Here is a 15,059-nt window from a genome sequence, read left to right as displayed (position 1 = left end):
ATTCATCAGGCCAAATGTCACACAAATCCACAAGACGCTCCCTTGGCAGCGTGCATAATGCTTGTATCACCTCCAACTGTAGTTTCTCCTGCTCCAATGACTCCATGCTTCACGTGGTGACGGGGCAGTAGCAGACCGTGTTAGCGTTAGCTCCGAGTAGCAGCGTTACCTCCGAGTAGCGGAATTAGCTCAGAGTAGCAGCGTTACCTCCGAGTAGCGGAATTAGCTCAGAGTAGCGGCGTTAGCGCCGAGTAACGGCGTTAGCTCTCCTGGTAACTTTGTTGTACCTCAGATTGCAGGCTTGCTCTGCTCAGATAATCCACTGCTCACCGTCGTTACTTTTCCGCCCAATGTCGCCAACCTGGGGTAGTTTTAGGGGCTGAGTGACAGCTAGGTTTACTTTGAATTAAAGCTAGCCATCGTCGCGCTCATCCCAGCGGTGCCTCCAAAATGTTACACCCCTGAATGGGGGAAGACATAACTTGAGTTAAAAACAAAAGCTACTGTTCAGCTCTCAAGTCAGTATTTTTAATGACTCAAATAACAATTCAAAATAGGCATACATATGAGCAATAACACAGAAAACCACGTTACCTGAATGGGGGAAGACATAGCTTGAGTTAAAAACAAAAGCCACTGTGCGTCCAAATTCACACCTGTTCTTCTCTATTGATTTTCTCCGCGACTGTGCGTCATAGCGAGAAGCCACGCATATCACGTGAAACAGTGGAATTGTAGCTTTCCGACAAGACCACTTGTTGGTAGTCCAATGTTTTCACAACGAAAAACAATGATAAAGTTACACTAAAATTATGTATAACAGAGCTTTCATACAGCTTTGCACACATATTACTCTTGGATGGATATCACATGAAAGTGCAGGAGCAGAGCTTTCCAGTGATACCACACACATCATTGTGCTGTCATCTCATCATGCTATAAATCCAGATTAACTGTCTACAAAATAAAAACCTGACAAATTTCTTTACAATCCATTATACAGATCTTGTTATCAGTCACTTCATATAGTGAGGAATATCGTATCTTACCAGGTCTTAGGCTTGTGTGTGTTTCTCCCTGTCTATCCACATTTGTAGTCCAGCTTTCAAGATGCAAATATCTCCATATTGTCCAGTTGACACTCCATCAAACTTTGTATGACAAGACCAGCCACTTCACCTTTGCGCACCCAGACAACTGTAGCCTAATTATGCATGCATGACAGGGCTGTAGTCACCATATACATTGAGGGGGACACGTGTCCCCCCCAATGCCCAAAATGCCCCCCCAATATATAACTGAAACTGAGAAACAACAACAAACTTTGTTTACTGCAAACAAAGTGGCAAATATTATCTTGGAGGACATCATTGCACTTGGTTGACTATTTTTCTATTATCTTAGATGTAAATATTGCATGTTTCTTTCAGATAAAACACATTTTTGACTTGTGAATGACTCAATGGAATTTCTTGCAATAATGAAAAAATACTGGCAATCATGTCCGCCTGGCACAAACCACATGTTTTGGACAGCTGGGAAGTGACAGAATGTCCCAGCATCATGGTTCTTATATTGCCAGATTCCAGAGAGTCTCCCCTCTTCATATATGGCAGAATATGTCATTTTCCAACTTGCTATGCTGAGATACATGTAAAAATGTAAGAATTTAGGCACACAGATTTGTTTTTTTCATTGATATAAAAATTAATATAAAATACAGGCACATAGAAGGACATGGAATGATATAAACCAAGATATAGCATGTGTATGTAGCCTTTATAATGACTGTGATATGAGCTTAAAATTAAAGGCAGTAAAAATACCCCAAAAACGCCTAGGGCCCATAGGGTTAAGAGTGCGTTACTTTTACACTTTATATAGCAACCACTACATTGACATCCGATCATGATGACCTACATTATGTGTGCAGGGAGTGTAATTGCAAGTTTACCTTTAGCAACAAGGGCTAAAAACAGAAATAAGTTGAAGTCACACTAAGATTTCTGCAAACCATGGAAACGTTACATTTGTAAGTTATCATGTCGCGGATGTCTTAAAATGTTACATTTCAATAATGTAAAATGGTTAAGGTGTGGGACGGCACGGTGGTGTGGTGGTTAGCACCATCACCTCACAGCAAGAGGGCTCCCGGTTTGATCCCGGGTGTGGGAGCCCCTCTGTGCAGAGCTTGCATGTTCTCCCCGTGTCAGCGTTCCTCCCACAGTCCAAAGACATGCAGATTGGGGATTAGGTTAATTGATAACTCTAAACTGTCCGTAGGTGTGCAATGATGACACTTTGTCTCACCTGACTGTCCATCCATCCATCCATTTTCATCTGCTTATCCGGGGCCGGGTCATGAGGGGATGCAGGCCAAGCAAAGCACCCCAGACGTCCCTCTCCCCAGCAATACCTTCCAGCTCCTCCTGGGGGACCCCAAGGCATTCCCAGGCCAGATGAGATATGTAATCCCTCCAGCATGTTCTGGGTCTGCCCCATGGCCTCCTGCCACTGAGACGTGCTCGGAACACCTCTAACAGGAGGCGCCCAGGACGCATCCTGATCAAATGCCCGAACCACCTCAACTGACCCCTCTCAACACGATGGAGCAGCGGCTCTACTCCAAGCTCCCTCCGGATGTCCGAGCTCCTAAGGTACAAATAGCCAACAAATGGATCTAGCACATAGCATTAGTTTCTACAGTATCATTAACATTAGCCTCCCCGTGCTGTTTGTCATCTCCACACATTCCCTGAAAATCAGCACTATAAACCCACAGTGTAACCATATCAGTCTGTCTGATCCACTGGGTAAAAACTGCTGTACCATCTGTGGTTTTACCTGTAAAGTTGAGTTTCCTCCTCTATAAAAGCCTGCACGTGACTCCAGCTGTCATGCCACCAACACGCCATTCCAACACCAAATACTGCAGTGAAGGATGGGAGTCTCACAGCTCCACAATAAACTCAACTAGAAACAGAGAAATCTTTATGTCTGATCTCTGGACAATCAGAGGAAAACAGCACTTAAAGTTATTATATCAAAACCATTTTTAAAAAGGAACTTAACATGGCTCTTGTTTTTATAATTAAGCCCATCACTCCTACTGGTTATGATATGTCAGCGACCACTGGAGCGTTTAGACTTATTCTCTTTTTTTACGTTGTGAGTGTTTTACTGCACTATACATGCTCAAACTTGCCAAGTGCAGGAAAAACCTGCCTCTGATGGGAACAGGGAAATACTTTGGAGTTTTGCCAAATTATGACATTGTAGCATCAAGCAATGAAGACTGTGTTGGAAAAACACAGCTGACATTTTTCACACACACGTGGGGCACAGTGAGGTATGTGAGAGGAGAGGAAGAGGCAGGTGTGGCAGTGCTTCAATGAGAACAGAGAGAGTCTGTAGCAGGCCACTCCTTTTTCTCTGTGTGTCTCATAAACTCCTCTCTCACGTCGTCTCCTCTCTTACACCGTCATGGCTTTCGCAGGGAAATACGAGCTGGAGAGTCAAGACAACTATGAGGAGTTTCTGGAAGCAATTGGTATTTTTTTTTTTTTACTGATACATAAATGGATAATTGTGAGTCGTCATTCATTTAAACTTTCTGTTTTGGGATTTTCACCTGCTCTGTCACAGGGCTCCTCAACGCCAAGACAGACCACAAAGTGGTAACGGAGGTGGTTCAGGATGGGAACAACTTCACCTGGACACAAACTATTCCCAACTGGTCCTGGTCCAATAAGTTCACCGTTGGTCAGGATTGTGAGCTGACAACGATGAAGGGGGCCAAATTCAATGTGAGTTAATAGTAATAATTGATCTGCCACATTTTCACAACTTCTTATAAAGCTTAAGCTCATCGTACATTTCCCTCTGTGACCTGTAGGCTCCTGTCACTATGGAGGGCGGCAAGATTTCAGTACCGTTTCCTCAGTACAACTTCACAGCAGAGATCATTGAGGATAAGCTGGTGATGGTAAGACAAGTCAAGTGCATCTATAGAGTTCAAACAATGAATGTGCTTTTCAAAGTACAAAGAGATTAAATAAAGCAGAGGCATAATCAAATAAAAACAGTCATAAATGAGATGATCTAAGTGAATCAATAAACGCATAAATAGAAATATAAATTCAGATATTGTACATCTTGATAGAGTCACAAAAACAGCATTGCACAAATGAAATAAAATACAAGCAAGTAAAACACAGAGTATGATCATAGTTCACGTCATCGTGATGATAGTTAACAGGCTGAGGAGAAGAGATGGGTTTTAAGACAGGTTTTAAAGGTATTAGTGGAGGGAGGACGATCTAATTGCTAGTGACAAGTTACAGGGCCATCATCTGAAAATGTTCGATCACCTTTGGTTTTTAACTGCGTGGAGTGGAGAGCACCAATTGGTCACCAGATCCGAGGGGTCGGGAGGTGAAATGGTGGATGAGCAGTTCAGAGATGCAACCAGGTGCTAGTTCATGCAGCGCTTTAAAAACAAAAGAATCTTAAAATGAATTCTGTATGTAACTGGTAACCAGTGAAGAGATGTCAGGACTGGGGCCTGGGGTACAGCTCAGCACGTTTAAACTGACAATCGAAATGCATATCAACCCAGCATGGTTTGACTCAGTGGAGCCAAAAGTGCCAATGGAAAAACCCTACTGGTCTCTCTTCCTGGTACCAGTATGGAGTCTTGCTGCTGCATGTTGAACAAGCTGCAGGCGACGTAGAGCTGACTGACTGAAACCTACATAGAGGTAATTGCAATAATCGAGGCAAGAGGAAATAAAAGCATGGACTAATGTTTCCAAATCTTTAACACGCATGAACGAAGATGCACAAGCTGGTGTTAACAACTGGGGTGATTTGACAAATTTTATAGGATGTAATCACTTAATACATACACTTCATAGACATTGTAGTTTGTTTTATTTTCATCCCAAATCATCTTTCACTCTATCAATCTAGATCTGCAGAACTCCAGGAGAGAAGGGTGTGACTTTTAAAAGAGTTAGCAAGAGGATCTGAAGCTTCGAGACTCAACATGCAGCAACAAGTGGGAACGAGGCCACACGCGGGAGGTAATGAAAGTGCTTCCTCCAGTTACTGAAGCAAGAGGAATACAGTAACCATCTGTAGTGAGGGGCAAGTGGAACATCTCTTGGCTTCACCGGACTGTATTTTGTGGTTTTACTTTCTGATCTAACTAAAGGGAAGGGGTAAAACTATATGTGCTGCATTTTTACAATGATGAAATAACTCACCTGTACCAGTATCCATGTTTGATCTGATATAAATCACTGAAATATAGCATGCTTTGCCATCAATAATGGGATTTCCTTTCATTTGTCTCACACCTTTGAAGTTGTGTTATGGTCTCTGAATTAAAAAAGTATAATCGTATACACATACACACTGCAAAGACAAACTACCATTTCAAAACACTATAAACCAGATATGTTTAAAGATACTGTAGATTTATTATCCTCATGAGTTTGAATCCATGTGCAGAAAACAAACTGATATTTAGACATCTAACATGATACAGACACACCCAGCTGATATGTGCTGAACAAGTAAGTGTATCCTGGTCTTATGTGTGCCATCTCCAGGCATCTCTTAATCACCAGGAAATACAGTTTTCTACTAATGTGCCGGTTGCAGATATTTTCTTCTTGTATTCTCTTGTCTCCAGTCTACTAATCTCAATAAACAGGGATATTTGATGTGGTAAGTAATGGTGCTTAGTTAGTTAGTACTTGTTTGTATGTGGGATGTTGTGTTTGACATCCATTCATGGTTTATGGCTGATGACCTACATTATGTGTGCAGGGAGTGCAATTGTAAGTTTAGCTTTAGCAACAAGGGCTAAAAAGAGAAATAAGTTGAAGTCACACTAAGATTTCTGCAAATCATGGAAACGTTACATTTGTACGTTATCATGTCGCGGATATCTTAAAATTTTACATTTCAATAATGTAAAATGGTTAAGGTGTGGTTACGTTTAGGCGCAAAAACCACTAGGTTATGGTTAGGAAAAGGTTGTGTTGTGGCTCAGAAAATCTGCTTCTGCTGACACAGTCCTGGCAGGAAACACACTGATTTTATGTCACTGCACCAGGTGGAAAAACAGTGACCGGTTACTAAAAAAACACCTATGTCTGATGACTAAAAACTGCTGGAAACAAGTAATGGGTCACTAAAAAACAAGCGATGTTGTTGTTTGTTGGTCTCCAGCAGTGGCCTGCAGTGGTCTGTGGCTTGACAGGTGTCTCACCCCACAGGATTACACTTCTGCGTTGAATTGACATTGTAGCTACGGCGTAGGCCCCGTATCGGCGCAGAGCCTTTGCCATTGCCTGAGGTGCACCACCCCAGAAATGTAACTACATGTCGCGGCGACACAGACCTCCTGTCTATTTTTGTATGCTGAAACCATTTCCCTCAGTGGAAACGAAGCTTTTATTCACTTTTATTTCACAGATAAGAAACAATAAATTGTGAAGACAGTAAAGTGTCCACTAAAAAAGCATTTTAAGTCTTGTGTGTGATTTATCCTTCAGGGATTTATACTTCGGGATTTATCCTGGCTTCATATGAGCAGAGGAAATCTCTGCTTGTTGCTAGGCTAATTTATACAATGTAAAATGCCATAAGCGTGTGCTAATAACGTTAGCATGTAGTATTTGTTTGAAAAACATGTTTACTGTAGTATGACATTTGTTTTGTCAGTGAATCTTGTGAGTTGTAATGGAGCCGAATTTTGTAACGTTACCTTTGTTAAATGTTGCTGTTGTCCCTGGTTTTGTATGAGAAGAGCAAAAGATCGCTAGCTGCTAGGCTAGTTTATACAGTGTAAAATGCCATAGGGCCCTAGGGTGACCATATTTTGATTTCCAAAAAAGAGGACACTCGGCCCGGCCACGACATAGCCTACTTAAATGATACTCCCAGTTTACTCAAAGATGCCTTATAATTTTAATATATTTAAAATGTATATGTATGGATAGAAAATTTAGTTATATTACAAAATAATATCTCTCAAAGACAGAAATTCAGATAGGCCCCAATAGGGGACACATACACACACTAGAGTGTGGCGATCCGAGCCCGACGGGTCCCGACGGGTCGGGCCGGGTTTGGTCAAAAATGTATAAATTGTATTCGGGCTCGGGTCGGATTCGGTCAGCTTTCAGTGAAAATGTAGTGTAAAAATAAATAAAATCCTATTGTCTGTCCTGTTTATTGCTTGGGCACTGTTATTTACGTGACAACACCTGAACATAACACACACACACACACACACACACACACACACACACACACACACATTGGCTGTTTGTTTCTACCTCTCCCCTTGCTGGAAGCGTCGGACCTCCCGCCTCCCGCTCCCATCTCAAACATGGAGGTCTCCCACTCCACTGAGCACCCACGGCGCACGCCCGGCCTGTTAAATAGCCTGTAACCACTGTGTGACACAAACTCAGTGCTTTAGTAATTAAATAATGTCAGGCTCGGTTCGGGTTCGGCCCGTGCCGCATATCTCTGCCCGTGCCGCACTCTAACACACACACACACACACACACACACACACACACAGAAAACCGGACATTATCATCAATTTATAAAAAAACCCCGGACGTCCCGGACAGGACGTGAAAAGTGGACATGTCCGGGCAAAAGAGGACGTTTGGTCAGCCTGGCATAGACTTGTGCTAAAAACATTAGCATGTTTTATTTGTGGGGAAAATGTGTCCAGATAAAGACAAGTGCTTTGTCTTTGAATGCTGCGAGTTACAGTGCAGCTGACTTGTGTTTTTGTGTTTCAAATTGTCGCTATTAAGCCATGTTTAATGTGTGTTTAATGTGTGTTTTGGGTGTGTTTTGAATCATCTAAACTTTACAGCGCTTCACAGAAACCCCGCTGCCGACCAGTGTTTTGGAGGTTTAACTGCAGAGTGACAGTCACACCACCACACAAGTATGCTCACAAAGGCATAGGCCACGGCATAGCTCTGCCGCACAAGTATAAATCCCGGCTGCGTGCTATCCACCATCCCCTCAGTCAACTCATACGTCACTATGAAATGTTGATATCAAACGTACAAATTTAACGTATCCGTGGTAAGTAGGAACGTACAATGCCAACATTTTCCTCTGGTAACTGGGCTGATAATCCAGTCTTTAAAAAATGTACAATACCTGAGCAAATAAACATTTTATTGTCATTATTATCATTACATAAATGTTATTCATTATCACTTCTGAGCCCTTTAATGAGACCATAAGGCTCCAGGGATGTTACCATTGTTACCAGTGGCAATTAGCTAGGATTTAAGAAAATATGTTACTTGGAAACAGTGTCTTATCAAAGGTTGTCTCATTCTGTACCAGTGATCAATGATGAAATATCCACTAAATAGATGTGTAGATGAAGCTGTTTATGGACTGTAATCATTTGCAACTAGGCTAAGGGGGAAGTCTTAAGTGAAGTAAACACATCTCTGCTAACAGACCCAAGAAGTTCATTCTCCTAAAGAGAGTGATATGACACAATGCATGGATGAATTACTGAACCTACTTGAAGTGTCAGGGGCCCTTCTGCCCTTCACCTGCAAAACGTCACTCGAATTAACACGTACCCACCAGGAGGAGACTCAAAATGACCTCAGAGAAAGACAAAACAACTATAAAGACATGCAAAACAGCTGCAAAGAGACACAAAGAGACTCACAATGACTATACAAAAAGGGGCAAAACAGTCACAGAGAGACACAAAATTACTTCAGAAAAATAGACAGAGGCTCAAAATGACAAGAAGGGGCAAAATAACCGCTAATACAAAAACCTACACAGAGACACAAAACCACAGAGAGATGCGTAACAACTAGAGACACAAAAACAATAATAAAAAGAAGCTAAACAACTGTAAAATCAATGTGTCTTCCTCCTGTGAAGGAGAGGTGGTGGGGCCTTTCTCTTTTGACTGTGCCCAGGGACCCATTGTCTCATAATCCGCCCATGCTACATCATTAAGCTAAAGTCACGATTCAGTACACTTTATCTCTCTTTTGTCTTTCACTGTTGGATCATCCTCATAGTATACTGAATAAATATTGTGTCTTTTGCACATATTGTTTGATTTTTATCTCCAACTTTGCTGTGACTTTTGTCACTCCACTATCCACTTTGGAATTCTCAACAAAATCACACTTAAGTGCAATGACGACACTTTGTCTCACCTGACTGTCCATCCATCCATTTTCACCTGCTTATCCGGGGCCGGGTCACGGGGGGGTGCAGGCCAAGCAAAGCACCCCAGACGTCCCTCTCCCCAGCAATGCTTTCCAGCTCCTCCTGGAGGACCCCAAGGCGTTCCCAGGCCAGATGAGATATGTAATCCTTCCAGCGTGTTCTGGGTCTGCCCCATGGCCTCCTGCCACTGGGACGTGCTCGGAACACCTCTAACAGGAGGCGCCCAGGACGCATCCTGATCAGATGCCCGAACCACCGCAACTGACTCCTTTCACCGTGAAGGAGCAGCGGCTCTACTCCGAGCTCCCTCCGGATGTCCGAGCTCCTAAGGCTGAGCCCAGCCACCCCACGGAGGAAACTCATGGCAGCCAGTTGTATCCACAATCTCAGTCTTTCGCTCATGACCATAGGTTATGACTATGGTCATGGTCGTGGTCATAACCTGACTGGTCAGACTGAAATCCACAGTACAAATAGCCAACAAATGGATCTAGCACATAGCATTAGTTTCTACAGTATCATTAACATTAGCCTCCCCGTGCTGTTTGTCATCTCCACACATTCCCTGAAAATCAGCACTATAAACCCACAGTGTAACCATATCAGTCTGTCTGATCCACTGGGTAAAAACTGCTGTACCATCTGTGGTTTTACCTGTAAAGTTGAGTTTCCTCCTCTATAAAAGCCTGCACGTGACTCCAGCTGTCATGCCACCAACACGCCATTCCAACACCAAATACTGCAGTGAAGGATGGGAGTCTCACAGCTCCACAAACTCAACTAAATATCACAGCACTGAGAGAGACCCCAGATGATCAGTAGCTGCCGCTCACTCTCACTGAAGAGAAAAGATTGGTTGATGGACGCAGTCACACAGGAGGAATCCAATTTGCCTCCAGTAGCAGTACTGGACATGAACATCATACACTGAAAAGGTAAACAGATATTGAAAGGTAAGGTACTGATAACCACTGCACAGACCTCCTTTAGTGGTGACCCACAGAACAGAGGTGCTGATAAAGTGTGCAAACAGATGCTGGACAATCTAAGCTGCAAAAATAGGCCTGTGAGATACAAACGGTTGAATATTACACATTTCATATAATACCAAAGCATGCAATGGACACAGGACACGCAGCTTCTCCTCTTCTGTCCTCTGCATGGGACAGTGGGGAAAAGCCATGCAGCAAATTACACTATGACGGAGAGAAATCTTTATGTCTGATCTCTGGACGATCAGAGGAAAACAACACTTAAAGTTATTATACCAAAACCATTTTTAAAAAGGAACTTAACGTGGATCTTGTCTTTATAATTAAGCCCATCACTCCTACTGGTTTGATATGTCAGCTACCACTGGAGCGTTTAGACTTATTCTCTTTTTTTTTATTATTGTTGTTTTTTTTTAATCATTAATCAAATTCAGAGGAGGCCCCTCTAAAAGTTTATTATCAGGTGTCATTATATTTTTTTAATCTTGTTCTGTTTTAATCCACAGCAAACCAAAAGTCTGCTGTGGATATCAGTCCTTTGTCAGCATTACTGGGCAAAACAATAGCCGCAGGCTCAGGAGCTGAGCAGGGCCAGGCCTCGGCTCAGCTTGGCTCAGGTGGGGGAATACATTTTAACAGATATTTGATTAATGCCTCGGGAGGCGCCTGGTGAATGCAATATCACACCTGTGCAGACTAATAAAATGCAATACCTCAAGATCCAAGAAAAACTATTTAGACAGAGTTTATTGAGACATAGGTGTCGTTCAACTTTTTCGAGTATTTATTGAGGTTTGTTGTGTCGTCACACAGAATTGCACACGGTGCAGTGTATTGTAAATTAGCTATTATATTTAAGAGCTAGTGATTTCAGACGCAACATATACACAGCCTGGTTCCAGACCTCTGAATCGCCAATAGAAAGAATAATGATGAAGAAATGAAATGATGTGAAGAAAATTATGAGGTGAAATGACAATTTAGTCTGATGATCAAGCTAACAAGGATATGAGCATCTGAGAAACTCACAATCATGTAAACAGGACCAAAGCACTTAAAATGAAATGTTGATTGAAGTTTCGTTAACATCCATGCTTTGCCCTTTTTCCATTATTTGAAATTGGAAGTGTAAAATGATACAATGAAAAATGGGGGTTGCTGGAGGCTACGGCTCTGGAAGAAAAAGCTCCTCCTCAATCTGTTTGTTCAGACTTTGATGATCTGTAACTCTTCCCTGATGGCAAGAGGACAAAAGGACTGTGAGCTGGGTGCGTCCTGATGCCTTCTTGTGTAGACAGCTGGCGTACACTGTGCCAAAGTTTGGGAGCACAGCTCTCACAGTCCTCTGTAATTTTCACTACTGTTCCTTCATCTTTTACAATTGAAGTTTTGGTCCAGACAGCCTATGCCTACATTGGGTTTCTCTTACGCTAACAAAGTGCAGAGGTCACCTTGGTTTCACGGACATAAAGCCAGTCTAGAGAACTTCATTTTAAATCCTTTGTTTCCATAGTTACGCAGATGATACACAACTGTAGGCTACATCTCTGCTGAGCCAAACGGTGCTGCAGCCATAAACCACTTCACTACCTGTCTTTTGGTAATAAATAAATGGATGAGCAATAATTTCTTAAAGTTAAATGAAGACAAAACTGCTGCTTAATAATCTGGGGAATTGAACTCCCTGGATTGAATCTGAGGTAACAAGTCTTGGTGTGATCCTTGATTCAGATCCAAGCTTCAAATCCCACATTAACAAGGTGACTTTTCCACCTCAGAAACATAGCCAAGGTACGACCATTTCAACATGAAAAAGATGCAGAGACATTGAATCATGCCTTTATTTCAAGCCGACTCGACTACTGTAACACACTTTTTACTGGCCTTCTGAAAAACATCACTGCGAGACTTCAGCTCATTCAAAACTCTGCAGCTCACCTATTAACCAGAACCAAGAGGAGAGAGCACATCAGGCCAGTCTGAGCTGCTCTGCACTGTCTTCCTGTTACATTTAGAATTGATTTTAAGGTCCTCCTCCTTGAATACAAAGCCCTACATGGGCTGGGTCCAAGCTACATTGCTAACTCCCTTGTTAACTATTTGCCTCCAAGAACACTGCGATCATCTGCTGCTGGTTTATCGGAGGTTCCCAGCAACAGCCGGAAGCAGACCGGGGATGCAGCCTTTGTCAGTTAGGCTATAACACACCAGCTTTATTGCTGAGTATTTTAAAAAGAAAGCTAAAAACATATCTGTTCACTTTAGCCCTAAACTGGCTCTGACTTCCTAAAACAGGTCTGAAACTCTTTCTTTTTACGCTTTTACTCTTCTAAAATCTTACTTGGCTTTATGATTTGTAGTTTTACAATTCTATGATTTTATTTTATTTTATTTTAGTATATTTGATATATTATCCATCCATCCATTTTCGTAACCGCTTATCCTCTTGAGGGTCGCGGGGGGGCTGGAGCCTATCCCAGATGACACTGGGCGAGAGGCGGGGTACACCCTAGACAGGTCACCAGACTATCACAGGTCTGACACATAGAGACAGACAACTATTCACACTCACATTCACACCTACGGACAATTTATTGTCACCAGTTAACCTGCATGTCTTTGGACTGTGGGAGGAAGCCGGAGTACCTGGAGAAAGAAATTACAATAATATATACATACATACATAGTGAAAAATGAGTAATAAAGTTATAAAGGTGCTACATAAATAAAGTGTATTTTATTGTATTTTGGGAGAGAAGTGTCCCTATCAGCTGTATTGACAAACTGCATTTTGACATTGATTCCCTGTAACACAGCTGCTGAAAACAATGCACTTTTCTATTGTCACCACTAAGAGGCGCTCTAATTCCTTAATCAAACACCAGAGGGGCTTTCAGTGCATTGAGACAGTGGGGCTTTGCTTTTTGCAAGATGGATGGAAAATGTTATATTCACATTTGGAAAGCTGCCATTTATATTGACTTTAATAATAATCAGTTGTTCCTTTCTTTTACTAGAATCTTACGGATACAAATCTTCAGTTTAGCTATACTTACAGTTTAGCAATTTGCCTCTTTTAAAGGAGGAAAGCTGTTGGATAATCCCGAGTTTAATGAGAGAACCTCTCCATTATCCTGGGCATTTGATATGCTGCATTTCACCATGAAAAAGAGAAAACGGAGGACTTGCTCCTTAAAGAATCTGTCGTTTTTGAGGCTGTTGTATGGAGAGAAAAATCCCACTTATGGTATCATATCACCAGGTTCCTGTTATGGAGCTTTTTAATTAGTGTGACACATCACAAGGAAGGACGGTAACTTTTTTGCCAAGCGTTCTTATGAGGAATAAAACTGAATTTTAATGATACAAGCTAGACATGTTCAAAGCTGAAATTTGGTGGCCTGCTTTTACTTTTGAATCACTGAGTCAGAGAGGGGACGGATAAAGGCAAAGTCATGACGATAAGGAGAAAAACATGGTTGTATATTTAATTGAGCATAAAAGAAACATCACCTAAACAGCAAAACCACTTAAAAGAAATTATTTTTTCTGATAGTTTCATGGACTTTTTTTCATTGACTTCAACCCACAATAAAAAGAGTAAAATAAGTTATTACTGATATTTATTAAACATACTGTCATTTCCATAATACTGGCGCCTCCTGCACATGTTCAGCAATACAAGATACACACTTTCAAAAACATGAACATTTTTCATTTTCATCATTACAGTCATTTCAGCCCACTGGTCCAGAGCTCGGTTGGCTAAGATTAGCAGTGATATTGATCCTACATGTGACAACGGGTTGAAACTGAAGTCTTCCAATGACCTCTCGATTGAACTCTGTCCAAGTGTTAATACTGAGTAAATGTTTAATTGTAAGTTCGAAGCAAATGTATTGAGACCTCACCACATCCATAAGGTGAGCAGCCCTCTCTGCCCCAACCAACCATTTTCCAAATTCCTCCTCGAGGACACATAAAAGGAAGCCAGCAGCTTCTTCACCCCCCACCCCACCCCCCCAAAAGCTTATGGGAGACTGTGAGAATGATCCATTATCAAACTGACAGCCACGAGTGGTGCACTACTCCCCTGTCTCCACCCCCTCAGCCTCCCCTTACAGCTGTGAGATCTTTAAAAATTCCTTTCAGTCGCGACACCAAGACACACTTTTTACCAAATGTTGTTAAAAATACACAAAATGTGAATAGTGTACCAAACACTGATTACTCTTTAATCTGTTTGCCAAGTTAATTACATTTTGATCAGGCTTATGTGGAGGAACATTGTGCTTTCCGTTTGTTTTTTTAATCTTTTGTTGTTTAACTTAATGCTAATTAAAGATGTGGCAGCTGATGTGGTTAAGCACTTGCACATGGTTATGTTCCAGATTTGTGACTCAGGAGAAAACTACCAAAGAACTCCTTAGTTTCACAGTAAAATAAATATTCTGCTGTGTTTGAGAGAACAGAGCTGAGGCGAGTTGTGTCCAACTCGAGAAGGGCGGTCAATTTGCAAGCATTATACTGGAGTATAATGTGTCGTGTGTGAGAGAAAGCTCCATCACTGAATAGATTTCTATAGATCAAAATGCCATAAAACATAGAAAGCTCTGACAGAGCTGTGGAGGAGGAGTCAAGGAGCAGAAGAGAGACTGAACTTGTTTCTCAGATGCTGAATGATAACTTTGTCTGCAGTTGGAAAAGCAGTACTGCTCATGGATATACTATTCCACCCATGCGTACGAGTGTGGGGATGAGAGATTAAATCATTTGCTTTTGATTTGACCTCAAATACAAAGTGTGCTG

At 41.8% G+C, this 15,059-nt stretch overlaps 1 protein-coding gene across 1 annotated transcript; it reads left to right on the top strand.

Moving 5' to 3' along the window:
* Window positions 1-3,391: 3,391 nt before the first annotated feature.
* LOC144463795 (gastrotropin-like) lies at window positions 3,392-5,333 on the top strand. Its single transcript, XM_078169284.1, has 4 exons — window positions 3,392-3,550; window positions 3,646-3,806; window positions 3,896-3,985; window positions 4,972-5,333. The coding sequence occupies exons 1-4, from the start codon at window positions 3,484-3,486 to the stop codon at window positions 5,029-5,031; spliced, it is 378 nt and encodes a 125-aa protein (XP_078025410.1). The 5' UTR covers window positions 3,392-3,483; the 3' UTR covers window positions 5,032-5,333.
* Window positions 5,334-15,059: the final 9,726 nt, after the last annotated feature.

The sequence above is a fragment of the Epinephelus lanceolatus genome, chromosome 7 (assembly GCF_041903045.1).
Source record: "Epinephelus lanceolatus isolate andai-2023 chromosome 7, ASM4190304v1, whole genome shotgun sequence".
Classification (NCBI taxonomy): Eukaryota; Metazoa; Chordata; class Actinopteri; order Perciformes; family Serranidae; genus Epinephelus; species Epinephelus lanceolatus.
Note: the sequence above shows the minus strand (reverse complement) of the source record. Positions and strands in the feature narration are given on the sequence as shown.

Bases quoted from the DNA above. Each gene is read 5' to 3' on its own strand.
- LOC144463795 (XM_078169284.1), top strand. From the start codon at position 3,484: ATGGCTTTCGCAGGGAAATACGAGCTGGAGAGTCAAGACAACTATGAG. The intron at 3,807-3,895 runs GTGAGTTAATAG...TGTGACCTGTAG, and splicing joins TGAAGGGGGCCAAATTCAAT to GCTCCTGTCACTATGGAGGG. The intron at 3,986-4,971 runs GTAAGACAAGTC...CTATCAATCTAG, and splicing joins TTGAGGATAAGCTGGTGATG to ATCTGCAGAACTCCAGGAGA.